General features: G+C 38.2%; 1 protein-coding gene across 1 annotated transcript; it reads left to right on the top strand.

Annotated features, from left to right (window-relative positions):
• Positions 1-742: 742 nt before the first annotated feature.
• LOC139716939 (cholesterol 25-hydroxylase-like protein 1, member 2) lies at positions 743-1,615 on the top strand. The gene has a single exon (XM_071628463.1). It carries the CDS (start codon positions 743-745, stop codon positions 1,613-1,615), a length of 873 nt encoding a protein of 290 aa, XP_071484564.1.
• The last annotated feature ends 10,626 nt before the right edge of the window (positions 1,616-12,241 follow it).

Below are 12,241 nucleotides of genomic sequence, written 5' to 3'. Positions count from 1 at the left end.
AGGTCGACGGACTTTCCAGTAGTCTGAGAACATTGATTATTGCATTGTTGGCAATGATAGAAGCCGTCTGCTCCTGATGCGATGCGAGCACACATTGAAATAGAGAGCATCACAGTTAGACGCAGACAGACTTTCATTGTGGCTGAGAGTACACCATGTCCTTCATCCTGACATTGACATTTTCTGCTTTCTGAAGTACCTTAATGTTGGCGCACGATTATGACATCTTGTACGTTCCCAGCAATTTGCTATTATCAAAAGCCTTGCATCCCATCTCGTCTGCGATTGGCTCAGCTCAGGTATCAATTTGTTTGTAGATAGCCTAGTGAGATCGGATTGGACTGCTGACATCGTGCCATGCCCGACAAATCTCCCTGTCATTATGACAGTTTCAGTAAACATGACTTGACAAGGAAGTTAGATATTCTCTTTAAACGATAACATTTCTTGAATTTGACAGGACGGTGACAGAGTCTGGTCACGTTAAATTTTCAAATTATTCTCTCTTCGTAGACCTTGTGACGGATGACATCCTTCGCTCAGCGTCCATCCTATCGACTTCATGAATTGATATCTGATTGGAGACTCTTTTATTTCCACGCCAGAGTTTATTTTCGTTTACAACCTGAACTGCTTTCGACGCTTTGTTGATCTCTGACAATTTTACCGGGATAGATACAGTTGGCAGGATTACAAATATAGACTGTTTGACATTGGTAAAAGCACAGGAAAAGAATAAAAGATGGAGACCGTTTTCAAGCAAGACTTATCAGCAGTGTGGAGTAACCTATCTCATGATGCTATGGAGTGGGTTCGAATGGACGGGAGTCGGTCAGCACTGCAGCCTTTTTGGGATGCACTCCGTTACTACATTGGCGATGAGATTCTTTGTTCGCCAGCTTTCCCCGTCGGCATGGCCGTCAGTTACTACTTCATCCTCTGTCTCATCTATATGTTTCTCGATCTCTATGGCGTCAAACGCTGGGCATGGCTGCGAAAATATAAACTTCATGAGGACATCCACGTCACCCCTTCGCAGCTCTACCGAACCCTCAACCTGACGATGTGGAACCATGCCCTCTACATCATACCCGCCGGGGTACTCCAGTGGATGTACTCTCCTCCCTTCCCTCTCGAAGAAGACGCTCCTCTACTCATGCAGTTCCTCTGGGATCAGACCCTCTCACTCTTCATCTTCGACTTGAGTTACGGCATCCTTCACTATTGGTTCCACGTGAACCGATGGGCTTACCGCATCATTCACTCCGTGCATCATCAGTACCACTCCCCCTTCTGCTGGGTAACCCAATACCTCCATCCTTTCGAGCTCATCTTCGTCGGTGCCACCACGGCCATCATACCCAAAGCTCTCGGCGTCCACACCTTGAGTTACTACGGCTTTCAGATATTCAATATCTGGATCAGTGTCGAGGCCCATGCCGGTTACGAGTTCCCATTTTCTCTTTCCGTCATCGTCCCATTTGATATCGTCGCCGGTCCCCGCAAGCACGACCTTCATCACATGAAGCCGATGTCGAACTACCAGCCCCATCTGACATGGCTCGACAAGCTGATGGGATGGGAGTTCAATGGCTACGAGAAGAAGAAAAAGTGAACGTTCTCAACATCAACAACAAAAATGAGACCCTCTTGTCTCTCCTAGTGACTGCAGGTGATGTAGGTAAAACATGCATGAAGATGCTTCGGGCTAGAAAGATAGTTGTTTGCGTGCTTTATGGCTTGAATGCCTGTAAAACAAAAGTGAGATATGATTGCATTGTGCTACGAAAATTTATTTGGCGATGGATGTGCTGCTGTGATGATCATCGATATTTTCTCTTGATGCTCGCAAACAATGGTCGGCAAACAGATTGACATGATCAAATTTTGAAAGATGTAATGATAAACTCCCAATCTTGTCAGAAATCGCCAGGGTTTAACCCAGTTTGGACGTCCTTTTTTAACCTTTTCTAAACAATTATGTAGCTCCAGGATTATGTGTTACGAAAATTTAATTCTTATGACGTCTTCCTAGAGATTACTTACCTTGTTTTACTGCATACATTCCGTCTACATTCAACTTCTTACAGAAAGGCACAATTCGCTGTTGCGCTTTGTGTGCATAGTAAGTCTACGAAATTCGAGAAGGATATACTTATTTGTATTTCTCAATTGTTTATTCTTTTAACTATAATGATGCTTGTTGATATCTTGCTCCTATAATTTACTTCTTTACTATATACATAGTCAATTGTCCAGTGTTATCTGCTCTGGTCGCGATGAATAATTGTGTTATGAATAACATCGCCACATGCATATTTAATTTGTCTGTAGGCCTACTTGCGTGTGTGTATGGTGTTGTTTGTTTATGTCAGTATGACTATGGTCTTCTCTTAAAAAAAAAACCCACATATTTTCCAAGTATTGCTTAATTCTAAGATTGTGTTCACAAAACTATTATTTTTACATCTCTTCTAAAGTCGAGCATAATCATCATGTCCAAAACAGTTATTGCAAAAAAAAAAAGTCCACTCGATTCTTCTTGTTCCACATGCAAGTCAAATATACGGAGTGCTTAATCGACTTGTGAATTCAACAGATAGGAGATGATAATGTTCAGAGTTTCAAACGGGACGTTAAAATGAATAAGATGGATTTCCCTAGCCGAAATCATTGCCATTAATTTGAATGAAGTGGCAGGGTTGATAAATCTATGCAATATTCATTTTGAGATCGGCTGTATACCAGAGGCGAATTGCTCACAACATTGCAAATACTAATTAATCTCAACACGACATCTGAAGTGTATACCGTGTTTTAATATGAAAGAGAACAGCTATCGATTGACTTTGGCATTCAAAGGCTGAAAATGAATTATCATTTCATGCATGTGTCTCCAAAATCAGTTGTTTTAACTGCAGACTCAATCCGATCGAGAATTCAAGCGGAGTTTTGTCTCCTTAATAAATACAGCTACACTATGCATCCAGAATTATGTTAAAACATCCCACATGACAAGTCATGACCGTGATGACTCATACACTTCACACCAGCTGTATTCCACTTCACGTAGAATATTCAGACCTGTTTCACTAGATACGTGGTAACCCTGAGAATGACCCGCAAAGAGGAAAAAACTGCTATGACGACTCATTCATTGAGCTTTATGATTAGCGGGATGGAAACCTCTTTGCGCAGACTATGTATGAGGCATCATTTTAGTCACAGCAGAACATTAGGAATTACAATATATACAGTATATGCTGCCAGCTCTCATGTATATCATACATACGCTGTACTCCTCATGTGGGACTATTTCCCTCCTGGGAAAACGAGTGCCCAATGTTTTATATGTGAATGATGGGTATTTAAAATCATATTAGTCAACTATCACTATTGCAGTATATAGCATGAACTGATGAATGGTGTTTATTCGTGTGTGAAATTTTCTCAAACAGTATACAGAGTAAGCATGCAGAAGTGTAAACCAAAACATCCCACAGTGAAGGTATAAAGTAAGTGCAATGTACACTCAAGATGAGTTGTTGCATTCTATTCCATCACCTCACCACTGATGCACCTTTATCCATAGTTATCAGAACAAGTCTAATGCTGCTTGCTTCCTCACACAACTATGCAAATAAGTGTATTTGCCATCTAGTTCACAAATAGGAAATTGGCGTGTATTATTTTGTCGTGTTTCGCATTGTATTGAAGTAGCTCAACGTGCGTGTGTTTACATTAATACCACGTATACAAGTACAAAAGACTTTACTCCTTATTTTTTCCACGGAAACGATACTGAACAGAAAATCCGGCCAGAGGAAGATGTGAGTATCGGATGGCCGTATCATGATGTTTTTTCGTTTCATGTCATAAGTGGAAGCTCAAATTCCAGGTGTAATGACTGGTTTTTAGACATAAATCAAGTCAAATTGTCTTCCATTTCTTTTCCAGGAAAATGCAGGGTAGTCTGACAAACAATTTCTTGATTTATGGACTGGAAATGACTTGAAAAGTAGCCCTTGAAGACAAGACGAGATTTTAATTTCTCTATTAACGTGATTAATATTACTTATTACCTTTATGATACAATTTAATTCTGAGAATATTCATTCAATGACATTTTGTGCAAGATTCATCAAGCTTATATCACTCTACTAATGAATGTTTATATCTTTCCACATATTTACAAAATTTCGAAATTGTCAGTATTAGCTTGCGAACGAAATCTACTACAATTATGATATTCCTTTTATTTCATCTGCATACTATGCCTCTTACACGATTATTCACTATGATATGCACTCCAAAGCGTGTGATGTATTGACATTATGATCACAAGCTGTAATGTTTCTCTATTTAGTGTTTAATTTTGAAGAGGGTCTTGATTGTTTCTTTTAACAATTAGTTTTCGTCTGGAAAATTTGTTTCTCTTGTAAAAAGACCACAAAAAAAAAGAAAGAAAAAAAGAATAGAACAGACAAGAGAAAAGACAACCTGTGTGTGAATATAATACTCACACCTCAATGTGTGTAAGATGGCTGGTGGGATTGCTGATCATGCAAAACAAAAATATAATGTGTGTATGTGACACGATAATTGCCAAAGCATTTGCCAAGCTGCTCGGAGCTTCAATGTGCGGCACAAATATATGTCTTTGTTACGACAAAACATATAAATATTATATGCACACTTTGCTGAAGATGTATTTATAGTGCCGGGTCCTGTTGCATAAAAGTTACTATTATGGTAACTTTACCATCCAATGGTAACTACCATGGCAACAACACTCAACAGCCAATCACAATCAAGAATTCCATGGAAGTTACCATTGGATGGCAAAGTTACCATATAATAGAAACTTTTATGCAACGGGCCCCTGATGGTCTTCTGTAAGATATTTATTCTTAAGTGGTAAAATTTTGAGCAGGAAAAAAATAACAAATCCAAGAAAAGAGAAAAAGTAGTTGATGTAATTCTGTTCCTAAAAGAATGATTTCTTCATGACAAAAAAAGTTACAATATGCAGTTATCATACGAACATGTACGCAGATTCTTCATGAACTCAAATTTTGAAGAGTTTTGACTGGAGAAATGCATTTTAATGGTATGATAGAATGCGTTTTTAAAACTGGCTGTAAGTATCGATCAATTATCTCAATAACTGTGATAACCACATGAATATTTCGTGATGATTGAAGTGACATGCAATAAAACAGCCCTATACAAGGAAGATTTTGTGTCAAACAGCAATTTATTATCACACGGAATAACAATCTAATGTAAACCAGTGTTTATGGTGTCTGACGCTGATAGGCCACAGAAAATCCCATAAACGTTTGTTTGTTCGTTCGTTCGTTCGTTTGTCCGAGGGACAAAGCATTTTGCCTCTACCAGAGGGGACGAACACACTACATTGCTCAGTAAGACTCTTTGGGATTCGAACCCGAGCCCGAGCCATGTGATTGAAGGCAGACGCGCTACCGACAGAACCACATCGCCGCCCTGTTCTCGAAAATTTCGGACTCGCCCCCCAAAAAGTGTGAAGTGTGATGGTGTTCGCCGTCTTGTGAATGAATGTGTTTTATAAACACAACCATGTTTAACGACTCCATCACCTTAGCCAAACTAGTTAAATCACAACAGAGAATAGCCGCAATAATTTTCTCACAAGAAAGTCGTGGAAATTGGTCAAATTACGTTTAGTGGGTATATATCTCTTTGGTTTTCTAGACTAGGTGGCGACCTTGTAGTGGCGATCCGAGTCTCGCTGGTCGCGGAAACCAGCCTGGTCTTTGGGGAGTCTCAGGAGAATCGAACATGGTTGATTTGTTCGGAGACTTTTTTCAGGCATCAGCGTATCCGTGATGTCTCCTTAGTAACATCATGGAGCTACCAAGCTCCATGGTAACATTGCGGCCACGTCGCGAAGTCTCCGAGACGTCTCCGCGACTTTGCGGAAACCCATGGCAACCTATACACCAACGACGATGTAGAGGCGCCGCGGAGACGTCTCCGCGACTAAGAGTTTTCGAAGATGTCGCGGCGACATGACGGCGTGGCAACTTCCAGGCGAATAAGTTGTCGCCTTGTTTGGAAGCGTCTCGGTGGTCTTTCGAGCTAGTCTCAGCGACGTCTCTTCCAGTGGGAAATAGACCCTGTAGTTCAGGGGTAAAATCTATGACAAATGAAGAGAACCTAAACAATTCGGGGTACAATGAGTACCTTTAAACCGGAAGTGTTATAACGTCATGGCTAACGGCCAGTCATCGATGAAACTCAAGCATCAGCCACGGTGTCAGCAGTATATCTAACTGAAATCACAAATATATTCAAAACTCTACGTGTTAATGCGTACAGTATAATGATAACCAACCACTTCATAAAAAAGCTACAAGTGATAATAACATCACTTGTTCAGTACTAACAATTTAAGTCAACATTTTGGGGCGACACTGTATAGGACATTTATTTTTGATAATAAAAGAGATAACCGCGAAACATAAATGTATTCGTAATCAACTTCTTTTATTCAGTCTATACTAGTGGACTTATGGGAATTCACTATAGGTAGGTAACCATGGTAAACAATGACCATTTTCCTGTCTCTCACATGGTCTCACCGTTTACCTTCCAGTGTGTAAGAAAGTTTATGCCACATAGAAATTTACCTGATAGTTAAATTAAAAACTCATCATACAATGTCTGACATAAACAAAACAAACATATATATATATATATATATATGATTATATATATATATATATATATATATACATATATATATATAATTATATATATATATATATATATACAAAAACACCAATCGATTCGAGTCTATCGATAGTAGCGTGCTCCATCTCTTGGGACCATGCATCATTCATCTCAAATGTTCCTGATAACGCATCTATCATTTTCACGAAATTTCTTTGTTGACAAAACATACATGAGATTTTTTTTCTTTTTTTATATCAAAGTATGGAAAGTGTTGTACCAATTCAAAAAGATTCAAGCCCATCTTGCATGCACTCCAGAACGCAGGGAGTTTTTTTTTTTTTCCAGAAAAGCAAGGACGTGTTATGCATACCATTACATCGCCGACGTGGGCTTTGGAAAACTTGGAGAAGAAAATTCCCGTTATCATCGATAGTGTTTCTTCATATTCGATGAACTGCGGAATTTTTCCCATGCTTGAAAAAGCACGAGGACTTTGGTTTACATTCCTTTCACTGCAACATGCAGATGAAATATGGCTTGCAAGCTCATAGCACTTTGTGTACATCCTGGCCTTGACCGTATCATATTTTTATCATAGATTGGATGTTGACATGATGTCTTTAATAGAAGACGAGTATCAGTTAAAGTTCGTCTAACTGAGGTATAAACATATATGGGCTTGATCAGTTAGATGATAATTATGAGTGACTGTTTGTGTGCGTGTCAGTAGGCGTGTATGTGTGCAATTTATTATTTGAAAGATTTGCCGTATTTTGTTGTACGTGTGTTTATTTCATGTGTGTCTGAACGCGCTACGTTCCATCCCACTGAACACAGCGAGTGATTGGCGGACGGCTTTAACAAGACGACCTGACGTGATTGCAGCACGGATACTGATTGCAGAAACTTGTCACGTTTCCCACGTAAACTCCGATCTCTTTGTGTGATAGTATTCATGATTCTTAAATTGACAGATAATGGTCCGTGTCGTATGTACATCAACTAGGTCAACCTCCCATAGGTCGACAGGAAGTTGAGAATGAAGTTTAAACTTATTGCGGATAGATAAAGTTTCGATGAGTACAAAAATGTTATCAGTAAATCTTCAAAACTCTTCTCTAGGAAAGAGACCCTTGTAGCTCGGCACGTATACGATAGATCGTTGACAGTATCCACCTGTTATACAATCAGTTTGTGGGATGTCTGTTTCTTTCATCTTTCACCAAATAGATTATGTCTCAAAAATCAATATCATACGAATACAGGAACTAACTCTACGAAGTCAATTTGAGAGAAATGAAAAAAAAAATTATGTTCCACCTTAAGCATGTTAAGTTTGGACCTGGCTTTTTATGAAAAGCATCAGCCTTAAAGCGAATGAAGACTGTTACTGTAAAAACTCGCCTTATCTAATTATTTGACTATGAGTAGGCCTAATTCATATAGTTTGATTTAATTCTGTTGCGGTTCGATGATTCACCAAATAAATTTGTTTTGTGTATCTTGCATTTGCGGAAGAATATAAACCCGAAATCTAAAGTTTACTCCAAGGGACAGCGACTGCCTGTAAGTGCTGAAGAATATTTGATACGAAATGATTTTGTTTCACGTGACAGCCACGGAAACTTTGAATACTTGTAAGCACGAGACAGATGGCTTTGTGTCAATTCCGAACGACTAAAAGCAATGAGAATAGAGTGTCTCGCCTTTAAAGGACACAACCGCTGCAGCCAAAGCTAGGGGCTCGAATCAGGATCGTCATAACTGGTAATCCGTGGTTTTATTCACTGAGCTACACCAAGTCCGGAAATACTAACGCGCAAGTTCATCTTTTATTGCAATAAATATTTTAAACAAATTGCATAGGCAGATATCGTATGCGCGGAAATATGTCACTCTTTTGGTGTTGTAATCATCAGATTAACAATAGAACAGCTAGGCGAATTCATTTTGTAACTGAAATAAAACCTTGAAAGATTCCTTGCTTACCTAAAAAGTCTTTGTGGACAGAGGAACGGTCTACACACACTCTTTATACTCTATGCATTTTGACAACCTGTTGTATCTATAATCCTCACAATAATACATATTCCGCTCATGCGCAGATTACGTGGTCTCCTCTTCTCGACAATAATTTGATAAGGATGTTATCTCCTCGACCGTTAGATGCAAAGTAGTCTTCATGGTCAATGAACTTTTGAAGACTTTAGTGTCATAGTGTCTGACATAATAACTAGTGCTTTATCTCATCTCGGAGGATCAGACTGCTAAATACAAACACTGTGGATATGGACAGAATTTACGTTTCGTTTGAACAAAACAATATAATGACAGGGGCTAATAGATGAAACGCGAGTGATCTAAAAGACGTTCAATTAGATAACAAGTCTGCAAGAATTTACCAAAAGTGTGTAAATGTGAAAAAAAAAGATGGTGGAGATAAAGTCAACAAAAACATAGACAAAAAGAGAGGAAACAATACATTGCTGTTAAGGCTGTCACGAACTCTGCCGTAAGACAACTATTGAGGTGGTTATTACTCCTGGGTAATTTATTGGGCCATGTCAATATGTACATGACTTACCTTCTCTGAAGTCTTGAGCAAATATTCGACGAGATAATTCCAATATCAAAGGTTTGATAGATCCAAACACAACTCGTGTTATTGACTTGTCGACCTCGCTTACTCGCACTTCTGTCAAAGTTTGTTGGACGCGAGATTGTAGCAGACATATAGGGGGTTGAACCCGGCAGAAGACAGAAAAAAGCTCTAGACCTACAAACATATTGTTTAACTGCTAGATGGGGTTCTGTCATGGTTGTGTTTGTTTGTATTTTAAGTAATTTTGATCACGCTGTGCTCAACTGAATTGTGCTAAGAAACGCACACTGTAATATACATTTCTAAGAGAGTGTATACACGCTGGTTAAGTTTCTTTCTAAATACACATTTTCCATTGCATGAGATTCTATTGTTTATTTTTTGTTTTTATCCAAACTTAGATGTTGAAACTTTAACGTCAAAGAATCACGTGTCATACATTTTTATGTAAAACTTTCAGCGTGAACCAAAGCAATTTTGGCATGAGAAATACTAATTGATTTGAATTGAAGTCTCTTTTTACTTTCAGTCGAGTCATATAAATAAGATGGATTTCAATATACATCCATTTTACAGGGATGGATTGTATTCATTCCATGACAATGCAAGTTTAAATGGCGGCACTTTCTACAATAAATTATTTAAAACGTAGAATTTTATCTGAAACAGCTTTTTTAAATGACAGCATAGACAGAAAAAAACCTCTCTCACCTCGGCACCATTCCATTTTATCAAGGGATTATACCCCAATGGTTTCATGTGCGATTTTCTGTTTTTAATCGGAGAATGGATATTCATCCATTTAAGATTTTACTTTTTCCTGTCAATTACCACATCTATAGTTCGTGGAGTAAAATGTTTAGATGCTTCGATTCCTTAAAATACAACGCCATGTTACACTGATATTCACTGGTATCAAGCTTAATGAAAATGTCGATGTTTTTCCTTTGAGATGTATAGCATCCTGGCGCGGCTCCTTCCTATAACTTACGAATCATCATCATAGAGTTCAAAGTTCATTAAAGTATTTAGTCATGTAACCGTTCACTGCATTCACTCACCCCACATGCACATGTATATCTGGGTTTCATTCCCCTGTAATTGTAAACCTATCAGCAACTGCACTCCATTATCAAAAGGCATAAGGACAAATTACACAAAAGATCATCGTCAAATGCAGACATTCATTCGTCGTGTTGCATTTATTTCAATTTGCCCTCGTTTTCTCGTCAACGTGGTCTGCAGCCTCAGTATGGAGCATTGTGTGGTATACTGGGCGGATAGGCGTGGAGAGTTTTCCTGTCTTCGGCGGCGGAGTGCTGCGATGGGCGGTCATGCTTCTTGCTTTAATCCTATAGAATGGAGTGACCGCTGTGTGGGCGCATGTGTGTGTGTGTGAGTCTCATATATCATTTCGTTATGTTACAGGCAAAGGTATCCACAGATGATGAGTCTTTGTCATTCCTGAGTCGAAATATTCTTCGTCTAAAAAAATTACCAGATAAGAACAAGAAAAAGAGGGGAAAAAAGAAAAGAAAAGAGGAACGACAGAGGACGAGAGAGAGAGAGGGGGGGGGGGGAGGAGTTAAAAGAGATTTGGGACAAGTTACATGATGATTGATTCTGTTCAAAATCACAAACGGAAGGCACATACTCAATGATAATAATGCTATAGAAATGTCTGAGATTTGTTAACGTTTTGATCATCATTCACACTGCTAAAATTCAGGAGGAAATCTACACAGGCAGAAGTCCTCGGAGAGAGCAATCGACATCCAATTATACAGTTCGTTATTCCGAAAGTTTCGTTAATCCCATCATGAAATAAGGTTCGTTATTCCGAAAGTTTCGTTAATTCCATAATGAAATAAGGTTTGTTATTCCGAAAGTTTCATTAACCCCATAATGAAATAAGGTTTGTTATTCCGAAAGTTTCATTAACCCCATAATGAAATAAGGTTTGTTATTCCGAAAGTTTCGTTAATTTCATAATGAAATAAGGTTCGATATTCCGCAGTCCGTCATTCCAAAGAATTCCGAAAGTTGGTTAATTCGAAAATGAAATAAAGTTATTATTCGGAAGGTTCGTAAATCGGAAAATGATTATGAAAAGATGTTCGTAATCCCAAAAGCTCGTTACTCAGAAAAAGAATAAGGTTCGTAATTCTGAAGGTTCGTTAATACATATCTCCTTTTCATTTTCGGATTAACGAACCTTATTTCATTTTTTGGGTTAACAAACCTTTCCCTCATTTTCCATTTTCCATTCCTGATCCTTTTATCACAACGAATAAATTGTGACAGTTTATCAAAGTTCTCTCTGGTTATTTTTTAAATGATATTGCCAACAGGTGGCAATTATCATAAATGAACAAACAAATAAACGTGGCAAAAACACTGTACGTTCGAAGTCCCTTATCGCTTATGGCAGGAGTAGGGTTTACTTACTGTCTATCATGCGCGTTTCTCCAACATATTATTTCGTTAACTTGTACGATTCAACACTGAGTAAAATCATTTGGAGCTTGAATGTATTTTAGGTTGCGTTCTTTCTCGCCTGGAGAGTCGATAAACTTAAAAACAAATGATGTCCATTCATACAGAAAGTATTTGCTCTTTAATCATTAATTGAACTTTTCTGTTGAACTTGAGAAGTTTACTCATAAAGAGTAATTAAAGTAATAGAAAAGAAAACTTGGCTAATAATGATAATAAAACGACATGATGCACGTGCAAGAGCGAAACAATTTGCCCAGATTAAAACGAGGTCACAATTACAGTAACAGGTAAACTAAATGTCAGTGACTTTGTAATCATCGTGACTTATCTCAAACTTTTACGACCTATATCATGTTTCATAAGTGGTGAAGTTAATCGAGAATTATTTCAATATCTTTATTTTAATAGTGTCAAGTGTGT

The sequence above is a fragment of the Diadema antillarum genome, unplaced genomic scaffold (assembly GCF_040938485.1).
Source record: "Diadema antillarum isolate AM-2024a unplaced genomic scaffold, OU_Dant_1.0 scf00000071, whole genome shotgun sequence".
NCBI lineage: Eukaryota > Metazoa > Echinodermata > Echinoidea > Diadematoida > Diadematidae > Diadema > Diadema antillarum.
This window is presented reverse-complemented; position numbering and strand designations above follow the sequence as displayed.